The sequence below is a fragment of the Balearica regulorum genome, chromosome 4 (assembly GCF_011004875.1).
Source record: "Balearica regulorum gibbericeps isolate bBalReg1 chromosome 4, bBalReg1.pri, whole genome shotgun sequence".
Classification (NCBI taxonomy): Eukaryota; Metazoa; Chordata; class Aves; order Gruiformes; family Gruidae; genus Balearica; species Balearica regulorum.
The window spans coordinates 30983164-31001159 of NC_046187.1; the positions used below are offsets into that span (position 1 = coordinate 30983164).

Sequence of the window (17996 nt, forward strand, 5' to 3'; positions counted from 1 at the left end):
AGCCAAATAAACCACTAAAACAAAAGATGGGAAAACTCTACCTCCAGGAGCACTAAGAAGTTTTCTTCTGCTCCCTCCTGACCCTCTTCCATCTTCTCCAAACCAGGTAAGTTGTTTACACACATGAGAATATTAAGCAGCAACAAAATGAAAGCAAAGTGTCCTAAACAGTAAGTACAGATTTTTTTCCCTGTACATTAGGTTGAATCTCTGTCTCAGGTAGTCTGAAATTTGAATACCTTACATTCTACCTGCATGGAAATCTGTTCCAAAATAGCTATTCTTAAGTAAATATCTTCGTGAACATTCATAGCCAATAGTTCATGCAGACCAGAAGATACCACAAAAAGATCTGATCAGAAATAGTTATTCCTCTTTTAATTCATATTCTAGCTTAATATCAATAAATTTCTCTGGGTATGAAGTAACCTTCATCCCACTTTGGCCCACTGTAGATACCTTGTTACTAGTCCATATGACCACAGCCCTGCAGATCTGTAATGGGGAGGTCTGCCATAGGGAACCCAGCCAAGGAGCATGTGCTCCTTCCAAATTTAGTGAAGTCCAGGGCACAGTACACAGAAGGACAAAACTCAGTTCAACTGTTTCAAAAGGCAACCTGGAAACAGCAAAGGTAAGCCTCGTAAAACAGACCATTTCAATTTACACTTATATGCTTACACTCTATATAATTCTCTAGCGACAGTCAAGATATGAAACCTTATTATTAAATTTAACTTACATGAATCTGAAGAAAAAGAAACAATTTAAGAAATAATCAGACTGCAGACCTTGAGTGAGCTCTGGGAGAGTTGACAGACAAGCTACCAAAAGCAGGTAAACATTTCAAAGTTCACTTTCATCCAAGTGTAACATACAACCTGGGAATCATATTTTACTTTTTAAAAAGTCTGATATTTCCAAAACTGCAATCTATTTTATCTAGATATATATTCTAGCTGCCAGATGTAATGACTCTGCATGACAGATACTTCTGTCAAGTAATTTTTATGTCAGGTAAAGCTTTAGGAAATGTCTATTTCAAATGTTCAAGTTGCTTCTACAATGGTAAATTTAACGGCAAAGATTATTGATGTATTCTAAGGGGACATCATGTATGTTCTTGTAGCCTTGGTAACTATAAGCATTTTTTCACAAGTTAATATCCTGTACATACGCACACGCATCTCTAGCCAAAACTATTCTTTGGGTTTTTTTTTTTCTACTTGCAGTACTTTCTTTTCCATTAATGCATTGCTAGGTATAAATATCAAGAATTTATACAGAATACTGTTTTGAAGAAATATGCTCAGATTCCTTACATTAGCTGAAAAATGCAAGCCCGTTCCCTTCTTGCAGTGTCACTGTTCAGGCTTTCTGCAGAGTCCAACAGAGGTTACAGGCGTGGGCTTCTACGCAGTTCCCATTTTGAAAGTGAGAACTAGAGAATTAGGTTTAAACCCTTCATATCTGCTTCTGTGCACCAATTAAAAAGATATAACCCCCACCATGGGAGATAGCTTTTCAACTCCATTAACAGAATTTGAGAGTCCTCAGTAGAAATTGAGAAGCTAAAAAGAGATCCTAGGTTAGTCAGCCACACTAGGCTCAAATTATTCAACTCATGACAAGTAGGTGCATTTCATATCTTTCTAAAGGTTTCTTCCATTTCCCATTACAAAAGAACCAGATACAGAAATGCATTTTAGACCTTGGAATAATATAATTTACTCTTTCTTGATAAATATTTACAATTAAAATAAATTTGGTTAATTTTGTGTATGCTGTTCTGCGTATCACCACTGAGGCCCTCAGAGGCTACAATCCTTTCTTTTTCAGGTTCCATGAAGAAACAGAAGGAAATAGCACAGAGTTTTTGTATACGAGTTTCTCCAGCTTTTCCGTAGTCTTTATAGAATACAGCTCTCTACAGAAGAGAGGTAACTATTTAGTACTAAACTTGTCTGACTTAATTGAAAAGTCTGTTAACCCCTTCAGTAGCCCTACGCACACACCCCAATACTTTTAAAGCTCTCCAACTCTGCGAAGTCTGAATAGTAGTATGTGTGTAAAGACTTAACATTTACCTTTTGAAATCAAAATGGCCAGCCTAATTCACTTCAAGGAACAGAGCAATTTAAAAAGCTGGAGAAAGTGATAATTTCCTAAATGAGAGAACCCTCATTCACTCTGTAATCCTGCAGCTGAGTAACACCTGTGAGGCAGAGCTTTCACCAAAAACTGCATTCAAAATCTCTTGCTTCCAGCTGAGATGTTTGTTTCTCAAAAACGTACAAGCCCTCTAATGTAATATGAGCCTTGCAATGAATCCTGCACTGCTTCCCAAGTGGCTCCATATTACCAGTAATGTTCAAAATCTGAGGAGGTTGCAGGGAAGGAAGACATCAAGCTATTTTTATTGTGCTGAAGTCAATAAACACCTACATTTTTGTTTACTTGGCTTCTACATCTGCTAGAAAGTATTAAAAAAGTCACCATGAACTTTTTGTATTTGCCCTTTGCATCATTTATCAAAATCTCTAGTGTTAACACAACTAAATTCTAACATGCATGATATTAAGCATGTTTGGAAAGGCACTAACAACTCTTTAAATATTACTTTCACATTTTTCACTTTGTATCATCCCTCACTATTTTCCTACACATCAGTGGCACAGTTCAGCTTATCAATTTGCAAGAAAGAAATCTGAAAAAATATGATGGCAGTCTGTCTCATTTGCTACATTGCTTCTGTTGGTTTTTGACAGACCTTTCTTAAATTTCCTATATTTCAGCTACTTTTACTAAGATCAAACACCCCTTTGCATTGTGAAGAATGAGTTGAACTCTGAAATAAATTCTACTGAAAGAGGTTGCACCCACCAAGATCTCAGGCAGCAAGAAAGCTTTGCAACACACACAAAATACTACAGTAAGCTGATAGTTGATGTTAATTCCACTCTGTTTCTATTATTTTCAGGTTTAACTGTGAATAAAATTACTACAACAGACACATTATTGAGTCCATGGATTTTTTACATGTAAAATTTTCCAACTTGTTTTGGTCAACTGATCTCACTGAAGTTATCAGAAAGATTTGCTAAACCTAGTGCTTCCATGAGTTAGTAACCGTGCTGATTTTCAGAGGTAATTTAAAGTCCGGAATTTTGATTCTTTCATAATGCCAGCTAAAGCTGAGTACTTTTATTCTAGATTCTTGTACATTCATGTCACAAAAATTTGCCAGATAAAAACAAGCACTGTCAGAAATATCCAATGACCAACCAGAAATAACAGGAATAATTTGGGCAAGGGGAGAAGAGTAGATACTTTATAGTCATGCGTTAAAAAAAAGCTCAAGCGGTTCTCTAGAATTTGTTTGTGGAGGAGCTTACTACAGTTTAGTAATACAAGAAGCATTCACATGAAGAAAAACTACTCAAAATTCTGCTTTTGATTATCAAATCAAATGTGAAATCACTTATCTACATACAATTTTGAACTAACTTTTTTTTTTAATGTTGTAAAATAAATTACTTCTTCAGTTTCAGATAAGAAAACAGCATCTGCTGATTCATAGCAGCTCCTAACTTCCCATAAAGCTAGATTGCACATGAAATGAATGTCTGAAGAGCAGAAAATCATTCAAAGACAGAGGAGGAATGTATGTGAACTGGCAAATCTATTACATGCATCGACCTAGTTTAGGGACTTGACACAAAAGACAGAGTTAGAAATCCCCCGAGATAATATCTTGGCATGGTCAAATACATTTAACAGGTACATTTCATTTTAAAAAAAGTGATTTGAGCTTTGGAACTAGTTCTGCTCAAATTCCAAGTAGTTTTAAGATTACAGCACTTGCTAAAAACAAGTAACTTAACACATTGCCTTTCTTCCTAAGTTTACTGAAAGAAGGAAGAACGGAGACTAGCCATACCCAGCCCCATTTGTTACATCCACAACTGCTTTTTATATGTGGAAAGCAATTCTTTAAAAATTTTGATGCTACCTAACACATCACAACCCGTCAAATTATTTTTAATGTCATTTTGTCTACAATGGGTCAGAACCTACCTCAAGCAAGCCTTACTGACCTAAAGGCTCAGCTGGCAGAAGGTTTAAGTAGCACTTTACATGAACTATGACTGCTCATCCCCCCCTTCTGACACAAAAAACCGCTTCAGAACAAATTTTAATAATATTTCAATAATATATTTTCAGGCATTGATGAGGGTCAAGGAATCTTATGCAGAAAGAAAGAAACAAAACAGTGTTACAGAAATTCTTCATGATGTATTGCAATATAACAACAAAATGTTGACTTCCTCCAAAGCTCTTCAAAAAAGTTGTTGTTAAATATTGTAGAAGAAGTATGTTTTAAGCTTATAAAATTGTGAATTGAGTGTAACTCATGGGGCCAAGCAATAACTTTGAATGGGGCTTCCCTGGATGCTGACCTTCTTTTAAAAGGTTAATCCTCTAAATAATAAAAGACAATGAAAAAAAAAAAAAATCCATTTCAGAATTCCTGTGAACTATCAATATAATGCTATTATCTGGTATTTAAAGATACGATTTGCCTGCTAGGAAGTTGTTACTAGCAAAGACCACAAAGAAAAGTTTTGCTTCCTGAAACACAGAAAAATGCTTTTCTGAATAATTATATATTTTTTTCAAGATAAAGATGAAGCAGAACAGAAATGTCATAGGTGAACAAACATAGCAAAGAAAAATACTTTAAAATATTTTTCTTAAGTTACTGTTTTCAGAGGTTTGTTTTACACTGAGTTACTGTTATTCTAAATCAAGGTCACTGTGTTTGTCTATCACAACCAAGTTAGGTGAGGTGATACTTGCTCCTATGCTGCACAGGTATCTCTACAGTCTTTCCCCCGCTCATCAAAGGAAGCAATTTCTACCCCATGATGTGTGGAACTCAACAAGCCAAGCAAACCGAAGAGTACGATTTTGTCTCAGTGTTTGATCCATAAATGCCAAATTAAGGTGAAATGAAAAATATATAAGAAAGAAAATATTGGAAAAGCAAGAAAACCAAGTGGAAATTGTCTTCTTCCTTCATCTACACCCATTTACTCGCTTTTCCTTTCTTCTATCAGAGAATTAGGATTAGCAAAGACTTCAGGAACTCAAATTTCATCTGTTTCAAGTAGAACTACTGACCCTTTTTACAAGCATCTTGACACACCGGCCTTTTTTGCATTACCTCACACTTCAGATTACACTCATTAGAGAGCACATTAGCTGTTATACGTAGGCAAAAACTTCTTTTGGTAGTCTGAAGGGATTTCATCTTCTCCAAACACTTCTCTTCCCTGCTCAGGAGACGAAGTTTTGGCACTCCTTTTCACTGAAACAGCATCTCGGAAATGCAAAAGTCTCTTCTCTTAGACTTCTTCTGTATTTGACCAATTAATGACAGTTTGCTTTTGGTATCTGGTGCCTGACATTACAGCAAAGCTGGCCCAACATTTGTCTGCACCTAGAAGGGGGGATCAGCCTCCATTCCCCTGCCCTTTGCAAGGGCTGGCTATCACAAGGCTTGCCACTGAGCCACAATTTGGTACTAAAGAGACATACTATAACATTTGTGAAAAAGGAAGTAGCTTCTTGCTGGCTTCCTTTCCTGCACCAGGTCACGAAGGGATGAGATGAACATAAATTGTTTACCTGTAACATGAAACTGCAATTTCCAAGTACAGCTCTCTGGTACTTTGCGATGACCGAGCCCAGTACATCATAACCCTCTTGTCATAAAACATAGTGTCAGAAGCAAAACCTCTGTAGGCTTTTACTTATTTAACTGTTTTGTGGCCTGGCACGCTGCAAGATTCGTTGTGATTTCAAACTTTTTTCCCAGATACGACAGGGCACAACCATGACCTGCAGCCACATTTTCTGCTTCCAGCAATAGCAGAGGAGGTACAGCCACCTGGCGCAGTCATTTGGGCAACCAGAGGTGCAGGATGCAAAAATGTTGCTAAGATCTACAAGTTTCTGGAGAAAATATGCCTTAAAAGTAAACAAAATAATGAATACCAACTGCCAAGACAATTAAGTCACTGACTTGGGATTGCTTAAGTATATCCTTGCTCAGGAAAACCTTTAAGCAGGTGCTTAATTTCCACATGAAGTTAAGTCCCAAGCGTTAGTGCTTTATACCCTTACATAAAGATCCCAAACCCAAACTCCCTCTTGTGTATCAACAGCACATGAGAGGCTCTGCAAGGCTTCCGTGTCTATTCCAGGCTCAGACTAAATGGTACATAGGGATGTTTTCTGATTACCATCAACACTACCTGTTGCATCTCCCCCTGCAAGTGCTTCACTTAACAGCTGCATCCTTCAGAGTGGCTTGGCTCACATCAGTACTCTTTCAGACCTCACAATGAAGAATTGCAAAAGATTGAATTTTAAGGAGAAAAAAAAAGTTTCAGAAAGGCCAGTAATCACAGAAGCTAAAGGCACACCAACAGTTGAATAGGATGAGCATTAAAATCCCACAGCAGACATCCTTTCAAAAAGATAACATGAAAGGCTATAGGTTTCTGATGTGATTAGTACTATAATAAAACACTGCCTAGTTTCAAAATCTGTCCTTGTAACTGCGCTCTTTTTCTCAGATAATTTTTCATAAATTCATATTTAGTCAAAAATACTTGGTAATGTACAATAAAAAGGGTCTAAGTAACAGGGAACCAGGCTAAAATATAATTAATTTCTCCATGTAAGAGAATGACCTTCATAATTCACTTCAGGCTTCACCTCCAGAGTGTCATGGCTCATTTCCTCATTATCAGAATTAGATTTTAAAACACTACTGTCCTCCATAAAGTACACATTGTATCTGATTATATACATAGAGAGAAGTATGTTTAAAAGTATTTGCATCACATAAATACCCAATTGCCTCAAATACAGATCAGTGTACTTATTGAGAATATAGCCTGTGCCCAAAGAGCTAACAGATTATAACAATAAAAAAAGCTTGTATATGAAACAAAAGATATTTGAGAAGGGAAGGAAGAACAGCAAGGAATGCTCAAAGGAGAGACTTGAATTAAGCAATTAATTAAAATTAATTAATTACATTGACTTTTAGACAAACACAGACATAAATGCATAGAGCAAATACTGATCTGTATGCAGTCAAATACATATTTGCACTTAAACTGTGAGGTGAAACAAAGACTTAGTAACTTTTTCTTAATTTAGATAATTTAGTGAGGAAAAGCAAAATCCCAAATTAACTTTTTTGACAAGGGGACTCGGGCAGAGTCTGTATAGCAGAAAACAATTGAATGCAGGAGTTTATTGCCTGGTAACTGCCACAACCTGCTGCAAACTTGCAGGCTGTGAGGCCTGTCTGGGAATATACATTTCTGGTTGGACGGTGATGATTGACTGCTGTAGTGATTTTAGTGGACACTGTTTCACAAAAAGACAAGGAGTAAATCTGGATAGAGTGTTCATTAATTATTTAAGGAGATTACTTTGGGGGACTGATAACCTAGGGTGCTAACTAAATAATTGTCATCTAGGAAGATGTAACATCTCTCATTTGCTTTGTCTCTATACTTCTGTTTGTCAAAATACACCAAAAGCCTTCAGGCACAGTGGCTTTAAAGATTTAAATGTACTACTGATATTATTTAATCACATCACAATTTGTATAGCCCTCTTAAAAGTAAACCACTAGCAGTGTGTCAGAGTACATTAACACAGCAGACTGAAGCACTGTGTTTAATGTATGAAAACATATATTGGGCACTTGTGAACTGCAAGTGGAAATAATGCATATTGTAAAATCAGAAATGATCCAATCTGGATTTAAAGGGTAAGTACTGCAGAATATCAGCCTATCTAGCTATTCCCATAGCAATGTGATAAAATTCACTCTGCACCTCACCATCAAAGGGCATCACACTTGTCCAGTTATTTATTCATTTATTTGATTTACCTTTTTAAAGGAGGTAAAGAGGTTAACAGCCTGCTTCACAGTCACATGCTTTTTAAGCAAAAGTCTGGGAAGGTAATCCTTTCAAGCCCATTAAAATTCCTGCCTGTCATTTGAAAGTGGAAGCTCTGATAGAAATGTCAAAATGTGCCATAAAAATTAAAGTTGAGCCAAACTTTGGCAACGGGCAATGGCAAATGGCATCACTGTTAGGAAAATCAATCCTGATGTTTGAAAGTCGTGAGAAAGCAGAAGGAAAAAAAGACTGCAGAAAGGCAGGGGTGTAGGAAATGCAAACTCTGAAACACTAGTCCTTAGTTTGATGTGTGGTCCTGCGTAAATACCTCCAGGCATATTGTTGCATCTGAATGCTGTGATGCAATCGAGTACAACAGTGGGATGCTAGTGGGTTTCCTGGTCACCTGAGGAAAAGAGGTTTCCATAGAAACATTAATATTCTTTCCTTAAACCACAACAAAGACATGCAGCAGTGATAAAGCGTATGTTCAGTGGGTTTTAGGTACTCTGTTTAGGAGACAACAAGGATAACAATAACTAAAAGATGGCTGGATCTTGCCCTAGCCTGCACTGTAGAAAGCCTCCTTTTTCCCCCTTTGGCTCAGCCATTTGGAAAGCACACTTCAGAAAAGGCTCTTCAACCACACTAATATCTGTAGTTTAAATTTTTTAGATTTGCCATCTGCAAATACTAAGGACTGCTGAGGTTTGCACCTCTTTTCCTCAAGCTATGTTTCCCACATTGCTTAAACTACCTTGGAGAAATCTATTCTTGGTGGACTGACTTTTTTTAAAAAAAAAAAAAAAATTTGATTTGGGGGGATTTTTTGCAGCTGAAGATAAAGGATTGGTTTTTATCTTCAAGTATCTGAAAGTCTGTGCAGCTTACAGTTGCCAGAATTTGCTTTAAAACTGGAAACAAAGATAATGGAATTATCTTTGCAATTGGAAAAAATATTACAGAAGAATTACAGAAAGAATTAGGAACTAGGAAACACTGGAGCCTAAAATTCAAAGACTGGAGAGCCGAAGATGGAAGTCTTGCAATTATTATAACTGCTGAAACAGTACAAGGCCTTACGCAAAATAAATCTGATCACCTTTGCAGTATGCTCTGGGTAGATTACTTCCAGGCAAAGGAAGGTCACAATAGCTTTGAAATTGTTGCTGAAAATGTGTTAAATACACATCCTGATCCTCCTAAACTAAGCCTCTATTAAATGTCCATTTTCTAGTTCAGTCAATGCTCACTCTTCCCGTCTCCCTGATCTTCTCTCATGCAACCACTGCCTTCCCAACTGTCAGGATATTATCACCAGCACTGTAAAATCTGTTTTTTTCTTAAGCTGCCAACACTTGGACTCCCATGGCGCATTTATGCAAATTGGAAATCTGATTGATTTTGTGGGGTTAGCGGAACTAAAATGAGAACAAATCCTGTGTAAGAGTACCAGGCTCCTTACCCAGCACTTCGGGAAGAGGGCACAGTGCCACCACTGGTGGTACATTATGCGGATGCACAAAGGATAGGTAATTCAAAAGATTTTTTCACCATATTTTCTGAAGTACTGATGATACAAGCAATTTGCAATTCCAAACATTTCAAACAATTTCTGATTTTACAATGGAGTTTTATATCATTATTGAAATGCTTCTCCTCCTCTTCTCCCTTAACTTTTTATAGTCCAAATCCTAGCTGAAAATTACTTTTTTCCTCCTCGGTATTAGTAATATCATTTCACATCAAAATCCATTTTACAGGGAAATAAGAAAGCAACCCTGGAATGAAATGGAAAGGTGGTGAAGAAGTGAAACCCTGTAAAGTTTAATCTCAAACTGAACATGTACTGGTTAATAAATAGCACAAAAATTTGGAGAAATAAGCGTATCAAAGTCCAAGAAAGTTTAGCAGTCCATGAAATCTGTGGATTTAAACACATTTCTACAGCAATCAGAGAAACGGGAAAGGACAATCTTATCAGATTCATCTGTCCCAAAGGCCAAAGCAGATGTATCCATCAGGCCATAATTTCTGACCATAAAACTTTGCCTGAATAAAATCCCTCATGTGACCTTCATACATATTGCTGCCCTAAAAACCTCTGTTACTCTACAGCTGAATCCCATTTAGTTATGACTCACTGCCTTATTTACTTCACTGATCACAATAAGCTTTCAAAAGCCATTACGAAGGCTTGAATTGGTGTCTGTAAGCATACTCTGGTGACTAACCTGAATGACAAAAAGGTTAGTTTGAAAAAAATAAAAATAAACCCCACATATATATGATTGCAAAAGGAAAATTTGTCAAACAAAGCAGATTTCAAACAGCACTAGTCAAATCTATTTGTCATGCATTATAGGTAGCCTATAGAAGAAAACATTGGATTACTATAGAGATATTATTTAACATAGGTAAAACATGATATTGTCAAAAAAGAAGGTAGGAGAAAGGAGCAGGATACAAAAAAATATTAACACCAAATAAAACCAAAATGTTTGCCATAAGGTTTAAGATATTGGCAATGGATCTGCAAAGGCCCTGCACATATTTGGATGTGGGTCCTGCCGAGCTCCGACAGCCCTCCAGATGCTGTGGATGCCTCAAGCCCTGCAAACACCTGCAGAATTTGCTCTGTAACTCTTAGTGTGAAAGTGGAAATGGCAGCATGGGGGCTGTAGAAACTCTGCTGTCTAAGGAGGCAGATCAGCACAAGCCAAAGTGTTACCTCTGGTTCAAGTCATCAAAGTTCTTGCTCCTTCCACTTGCCTTGGGATAGGAATTAGGTCAGACAATAATACCTGCATCTATGGAAAGCACCTTCCCCCAAATATAAGTAAATCAGTAGTGCAGGAATACAACTTTGTGGAAAATGTTTAGAAGGCAAGGAGGGTTTAGAGAATCATTAGCAGTGGATTGTAACAGATATTTAGCAATCTGTCTTAACAAGGTAACTCAGCAGAGAATTTCACAAAAACGCACAGGCTATTGCATATTTCACATTAGCCATTCAGCAACAATACGATCATATTATTAATGAAAAGTTAAGGATTGAAGGAAATAGCAGGCTTTGAACCATAAAATTTAGACTTTAATTACTAGTGTATTGAAGTAAACACAAGAATAATAAAAGTAAGAGAAAGATAAGAGAACACGATTTTCTGACAAACAAGAGAGAAGTGATTTATTTTTACCAAATTTTCCAGTGAAAGGAAAAAAACCCAGTCCATTAAAAAGAAACACAGAAACATGACTCTATTCAAAATAATTACAGTTTAAGTATATTGTAGAACTCAAAACCTTTTGAAGGCCTAGTCCACCCCTATTTAAATACTGCTGTAAATGGAAGTCTCACAGGAAAAGAAGTAGAGTTTACGCTAATATATATTATTATTGCCACTAGTATGGATCTAGCATTGTAATTCCTTGGTTCATAGTGCTAAAATACCTACTTACTACCATGCAAAAAATTACTATCCCTACCTTCCTTCATTGTCTATACAAAGAAAAGTTAAATTCCTGCTTTCCCTTTGTAGTACCCGACGTGGGCACAGCATAAAAAAGCCAGGCACAATATTCTTCCTCTCTTTCTCACACAAGCACACAAATATTTCGAGACATCAGATAAAAGAGTATTATAACTATCATGAAGTATTTTGCATTGAAGAAATAAAGGAAGAGAGGATGGAACATGCCATGTGCCTCAGCCATCCTTCTCGGCCACCCTCCTCCTTTGCAAACTCTCCCCTGTGCCCGTTGGGCTGGAGCTACGCACACCTGGCCACGCACCTTGCTGGTCCCCACCCCAACCTACTAGCCAGGCTTACCTTGGACATGCCTCCCCTCTCGCAGGGCAACCTCAATGTCATCCCACCCTTGTGGGTGCCCATACCACCCCACCATGTTGACATGCAAACATGAGTCGCACAGTAAACTGCATGCATCACACTCGCTGTTGGCCCTCTCTGAAGGAGCATACAGCAAAGGGGAGAAAAATTTCCCTAACTTAAAGAAATTCAATTTCACCTCCTATTTCCGTGCACTAGAACATACCTATAAATATTCCCTGAGGGCACTTCCAGTGATATTATGGGGCATGTCATTCACAGCTCTTCTAGGATAAAACCACTCAGCTTTGCAATACAGTCTCATCGCTCCAATCAGAACTGTTAATGAGATGCCCTAAGGTACAAATGGAAGACATTCCAGGGCACCATAATAATTTATAAAAACAGTTTCAGAGGGAAGAACAGTAAGTACCGCACAGTAGCCGATCCTCTCAAATTAATTATCTTTACATCCAAAAAAATCAGTATCAAGTATCTGAGGGTTCCTGTTTACAATGTTTGGGAGTTACCTGTTAATTTTGCTAATAAAATGAAATAAAAGGTAGAAATAATACATGCTGTCTGTTGGTAGATCATTACGAAAAATAAATTTGTAAATATCTCCTCTGTACATAATGTCTTGTTTTATCAGATCTTTGCTCGTGACTTCTTGTTTTATGAAATCCAAAATCCTAGGCAATTTTTTTTAAGAACTTTCTCTGTTCACTAAAAGGGGCATACTTCAGACAAATTTAGATCAATTTTAAGTTATTATTATGGCTTTAATGCTTTAAATTAACATTTTACCAAACATTAAAAGCTCTTTTTAAAGGCTATTCTGTAGTTTAGACAATATGAAAAAAACATAAAAAACCTGCAGATATTGTGAAATAAAACAAAGCAAACTTCAGACATTTTATATAATGAATAATATAAATAAATAAATAGTAGAATATAATAATAAATAATATGAGTATGCACATTATGCTCTACCTGATAGGAGACGCCATGGTACCTAAGACTCATATCAATGTCGTTACGCTTCCAAGGAATAGGTCACACTAGCATGGAAACAGCAAGTTTGGGCATACTGAATGCCACACACACTTAAATTCATGATATTTTGCCTCATTCTAGTACTTCTTTTACAAATTGAATGCAGAAATAGCCCGAGTGTTCAAATGACCTTTTTCTGGTGTTTAGTATAGTGCATTTTGGCTAAGCGTTTTTCCAAGGGATAAACCATGAAATATGTGGCAACAGTTACAGAGGTCCTCTTCCCTGGTACTAATGCTTGTAAGAAATCCAGTTAAGAACAGGGGGCAATGTGGAGGAAAGGAGAAAGGGAGAAACTGGTGCAAACTAATTGAAACATTGCAGTGCAGTTTATGCCTATATTCAGTTAAAACAAATTAAAAGAAAACACATTAACTGTGGTAAAATAAGTTTGACAAGCAGTATTTCACAGAGGTGTATATATATAGATATGCACGCAAAAGATGCAACCTTTGTTCTTCACCCAGATTATGTCAAACAAAACACAGGACTCTTCAAAGTGTAGCTGTATTTGAACACGAATTTACAAGAAACAATTTTTACTGGCAAATACTTTCTTGAACTCATCAATATCACCACAGACCTCCTCCCCCCCCAATACATGGTAATAAAATTCATGTGAAATCTACTCCATTCACATTTCAAATATGGACTATACCAAGATATTTTAAAAAATAACAAATGTAACTTTTGAAAAAAAAATAGGTAATTGAATATTGAAATATCAAGTCATTAACTCCATTGGAATGTTCTACTTTACTAGACACTCCTACTTCCTTTAAATTAGAAATAAATAAATTGCTTAAAACATCATTCTGTGAAATAACTTGCAACTGCTCTAACACTATGAGAAAGGAACTTAATTGCTAAGTGTCAGTGTTAATCAATGTTAAACACAGAGCATCACCTAACATTATCCATCCTGGACGAACTGGAAAAAAGCTTAAATACTAATAGTGTGGAAAGTAGCTGAAAAAGATTGATGTCTCTTACCCATTTTCCCCTCCTCTGGATTCTAAAAGTATCCAATAGCTTCACTTTTTATGTTGGTCTTTTCAGATTGAAATAGACTGAATTGATTCTGTCTGGAATACTTTCAAAATCACTTCTTTTTCTGCCTCAGTCTTATCAAGCCCAAACTGTAATGCTTCTCATTACACAAGTCTATCCACTTGTAAAATTTAACAAAACAAAAAAGTTCCTAATTTCTCAAAAAATTAAGAATCCCACTGTTAAAAATTGTCATATAAGCATTAAAGGTCTTTTCCTTAACACTGTCTTGTTGAAAGTCCATTGAAACCAAGCAGGTGTTAACCTTTGACTTCACAAGTAGTTGAGCAACTGTTTGAAAGTTTGCTGCTTAAATCTCAAGTTCTAACCTCAAGTGTCAATACAAAGACAATAAGGATATAGAAAGTCATCACAATTTTGTTTTTTTAAGAAAATTTTAATAATATACCTAGAATAAACATCATCTGCATCTCAGACATAAGTTAGTGTGCCAGATCAGCAAAGAAATAACAAATGCTTAGGACAAAAATTTGAATCCATATTTCCAAAGACTTCATACAGCTGTCTTTCCAGACAACCGCTCAGTCACACCAGCGATTTACTAATCCAGCTCAGAGGGATTTCAAATATTGAGTTCTGTTATCATCCTACCACTATCACAGGAGCCCACAGCAACATCCTCATCCCTTGTCCAATAATTGGGGAATGACAAAGGAAAGACTGAGTACAAAAATCGTATTGGATACAGGTGGCTTTCTGAGTCATCAGGTTATCTCTAATCCCTCCTATAAAATAGGTAACTTTTTCAGGTGTATTTGCTAAGGAGGTTATCCACACAACAACCTCTGTTTTCCAACTAAGTGCTGTTAGTTACATGAAACCGAAACGTCATATTAAGGGGTCATAAGTAAGGATTATCGGTTTGACAATAACTTCAAAACAGCCTGCAAAAGAGGGAAGATGTAGGCAAACTTTGTCTGACTTTTACAGCATTTTTCAAGAGCCTTTACTTACAAAATGGATAAAAGCTAAGTTTATAGCTTGAGTTCACTAGACCAACACAAACCATAACAGCTAAATCCAAAATTAAATGCAATATTTGATATTCTATGTAAAAAGAAGCCAAGAAAAATTACAAATTTCTCATAAATCTAGGAAGCTATCAGGGTAGTAATTTGCATGTCCCTGCAGAAACAACACCAGGAAATCTGTTTAGATGTCCTACCTTCTTGAACCGCCTGAAATGGATTGTTACCATCCACAAATGTCACTGAACACGTGATTTTCTCCGTTTGTAAGATTTCATCATTCTGGTTGAGATCAGCAACTGCCATTCGAAAAACTTCCTCATCTTTTTTGGCAGATTCATCAAAAATTGCTCCTGGGGAAAAGAAAGAAAAAAAGAACAAAAAAATCACATTGCACCTTTCACTTGCAGTATCCAAAACCATTAATCATAAGCATTTAAGACTTTTTTTTATGCTATAACATCATCCCTTCGCTCACTCCTGAAGAACAGTTCTTTTAATACAGACCTCAGAAACTACTTCACAATATACAGAATTTCCACATTTTGACATAATTTAAGATATAAATTGAAGAGAAGCATTGATTCCAGCTAGAAATATTGGGGAAATCTAGTTAAGTACAAACCAAATTATCTGTATAGGAACATGACCAAGAAATGAGAACTAATCACCTTTCCAAAGGTGCCATTTGCTTAAAATGAATGACCACAGTGAATGACCACAACGGGCTACGATATATGTTTAACATCATGTCTAGTGACAATTAAAAAATATAAAGTTCAAATGAGGTGAGAATAAGCCTAAAATGGTAGCAGCACTGGGAAAATTAGTTAGAATTGAAAACTGCGATCAATAGACAGGTCAGCAGCTGATATAAACTATTTCAGGTTAATTCCTATCAGATTTGTAAAACAACCACTCCAGCTAACTGTCTGACTCTTGAAGTCAGTAAATTAAGTTTAAGCAGTTAATTAAAATAATTTCTGCGTTTATAAATCTGACAGAAAGTGACTGTTCTGCCTTTTTCCCCAAAACATTCAAGCAGAGCATTGCAAACAGGAAATAATTAAACTCAGGAGGAGTTGGCAGAGTGAGGGCATCCAACCCTTGCACAGCTAGTTCTTCAGGTGTACTGAAGAACTCCAAGGCTAATCCAGAGGTTTTAGCATTTTTTGCTTTCTTTATACTACAGTGCCTCTTTTAGCATCACTACCTATTATTTTACATTTGGGTTTTGTATGAACTATTTATGCAGATATGGCTCAAATCACACTGCTATAGTCCTATGAAGAATGCTATATTGTTCAAAACCCTCAAATCAGGGCTGTTAGATTTTCAAGCACCTTTAAAGCTTTCATTTCCAGGCAGTAGATTAAAGAGACAGAAAGGATGCTTCAAAAACAGACTTTTGAAAACTGTGTTTAATCATTATGAAATTTCTTCAGTTTTCAGGCTTATTTATTCTTGAGTGTCTGTTGTCAATACAAAACTCAACTACGGCAGCATACGTGGCAAGGCAGCCAAAGATAATAGAAAATGCTGATCAGTGATGATTTCAGGTAAATACCTGCAATCAGGGCTGAAAAGAACTGAAAAAGATTCATTTGCAGGAAATGGCTACTTTAAGAGTAATAAACTTCATACACAGTGTTTATCTCATTTTTTCCACTGATCTCCAATGCTCATCTCCCTGCTAGCATCACTCATCCTACACAAGCATCATCTCTTCCTACAGTCTGACCGCTTTGACTCCAGCATTTTCCCTCCTGAAGCTGCTGCCATCTGGAACAGCTGTTCTTTACCTCTCCACCTCATTCACCTGTCATCTCTGTGCAAATCTCAGCTGAAAACACTCATTTTCTTCCTTGCCCCCATTTCTATTTCACTTGTTTTATTTAGCTCCATAAAGCAAAGCCACACATGGCTTGGAATATGCTTGGTATGCAAGAAGCTGCCAACTATGTCTTCTCCACAAAGACAACTATTTGTGTATCCAGGTAGCATTTGAGGGTACAAAAGACTTTGTCCAATGACGTACCTTAGAATACATTTGTTTCTAACCTCATGGAACAGTTCAAACCAAAACCACACATGCTTCATTTTGAGGTACACCTATACTGATGATGACAATGACATAGCCCACCAAACATTGTTAATAAACATTTGAAGGAACAATTGTACATGGTTACTAAGTAACAAGGTTAAAATTAAGAAGGGAAAAAAAAGGTGGAAAATGATTATAGTAATTAGTCAAATTCTATCCCTGTAGAGTAATTCTGTACCAAATGCCACAATGGAAGGAAGTGAACACACACAGGTTTCCTGCACACACATACACACACAGGGCAGCTGTTCATTGTGTTGCAAAACAGCATGGCAAAACAAAGACCTTCCAGCCAACACTGTGAAGTACAGCTTCTTATTCTGCAGCTATGAAATATCACCTTGAACCTGGCTTTGTCTCCAAAATAATCCAGGTCATTTACTGAATGGAGGATACAGAAAAGTCCAAGTTATGTAGCGTTCCTTTTGCATGTGCCATCACAAAAATCCCCTTCAGCCCCATAGCCCTTCCACTGGGCAGCAGAGAACTGCTCCCGGGACAGTACATTCACCAGTCCAGCATCAGGTTTCTCAACAGATGAGCCTTCTTGAGAATATTTCTTGTTTCTTTCACACACAGATATCACTAATAAACTGCTATGCTTTTTCTTCAATTTCTCAGCCTGACACAAATCCTACCTCTGATGGCATCTGGACATATAAGGAACCGGATTAGATGAAACTCCATGCAGCCTTCACAAACAACGTTTTTTCTCACTGTAGTACAATTGCTCCAGTTTTGCTCTGACCACTGCTTATTTCACTTATGGCTCCATGTGTCAAATGCAAATTTCAAAGTTTCTCCTCTAACCATACTACCTCTTGACATTTTAAACAAGCTACCTCACAGAAATGAGACATTATCACCCATGCTCTGGTGTAGGAGTGTCTCCATAGGTAAGATAAATAAATATATAGGTGAATTGCAAAAAAAGTAACCGTAGTTCCTTCCTCAACATCCTAGCAGGAATTTG

The 17996-nt window shown here is 36.8% G+C and overlaps 1 protein-coding gene across 3 annotated transcripts in view; it reads right to left on the minus strand.

The window, feature by feature from the left end:
* Positions 1–17996, minus strand: part of GRID2 (glutamate ionotropic receptor delta type subunit 2) — a 742195-nt gene that overhangs the window by 574024 nt on the left and 150175 nt on the right. For all 3 annotated transcript variants that reach the window (XR_012835284.1, XM_075751604.1, XM_075751605.1), the window contains exon 2: positions 15117–15272. Coding sequence is in view for 2 of the 3 variants with exons in the window: in XM_075751604.1 (XP_075607719.1) it covers positions 15117–15272 (156 nt within the window). In the remaining variant the exon portion in view is untranslated. The remainder of the gene's footprint in view (positions 1–15116; positions 15273–17996) is intronic.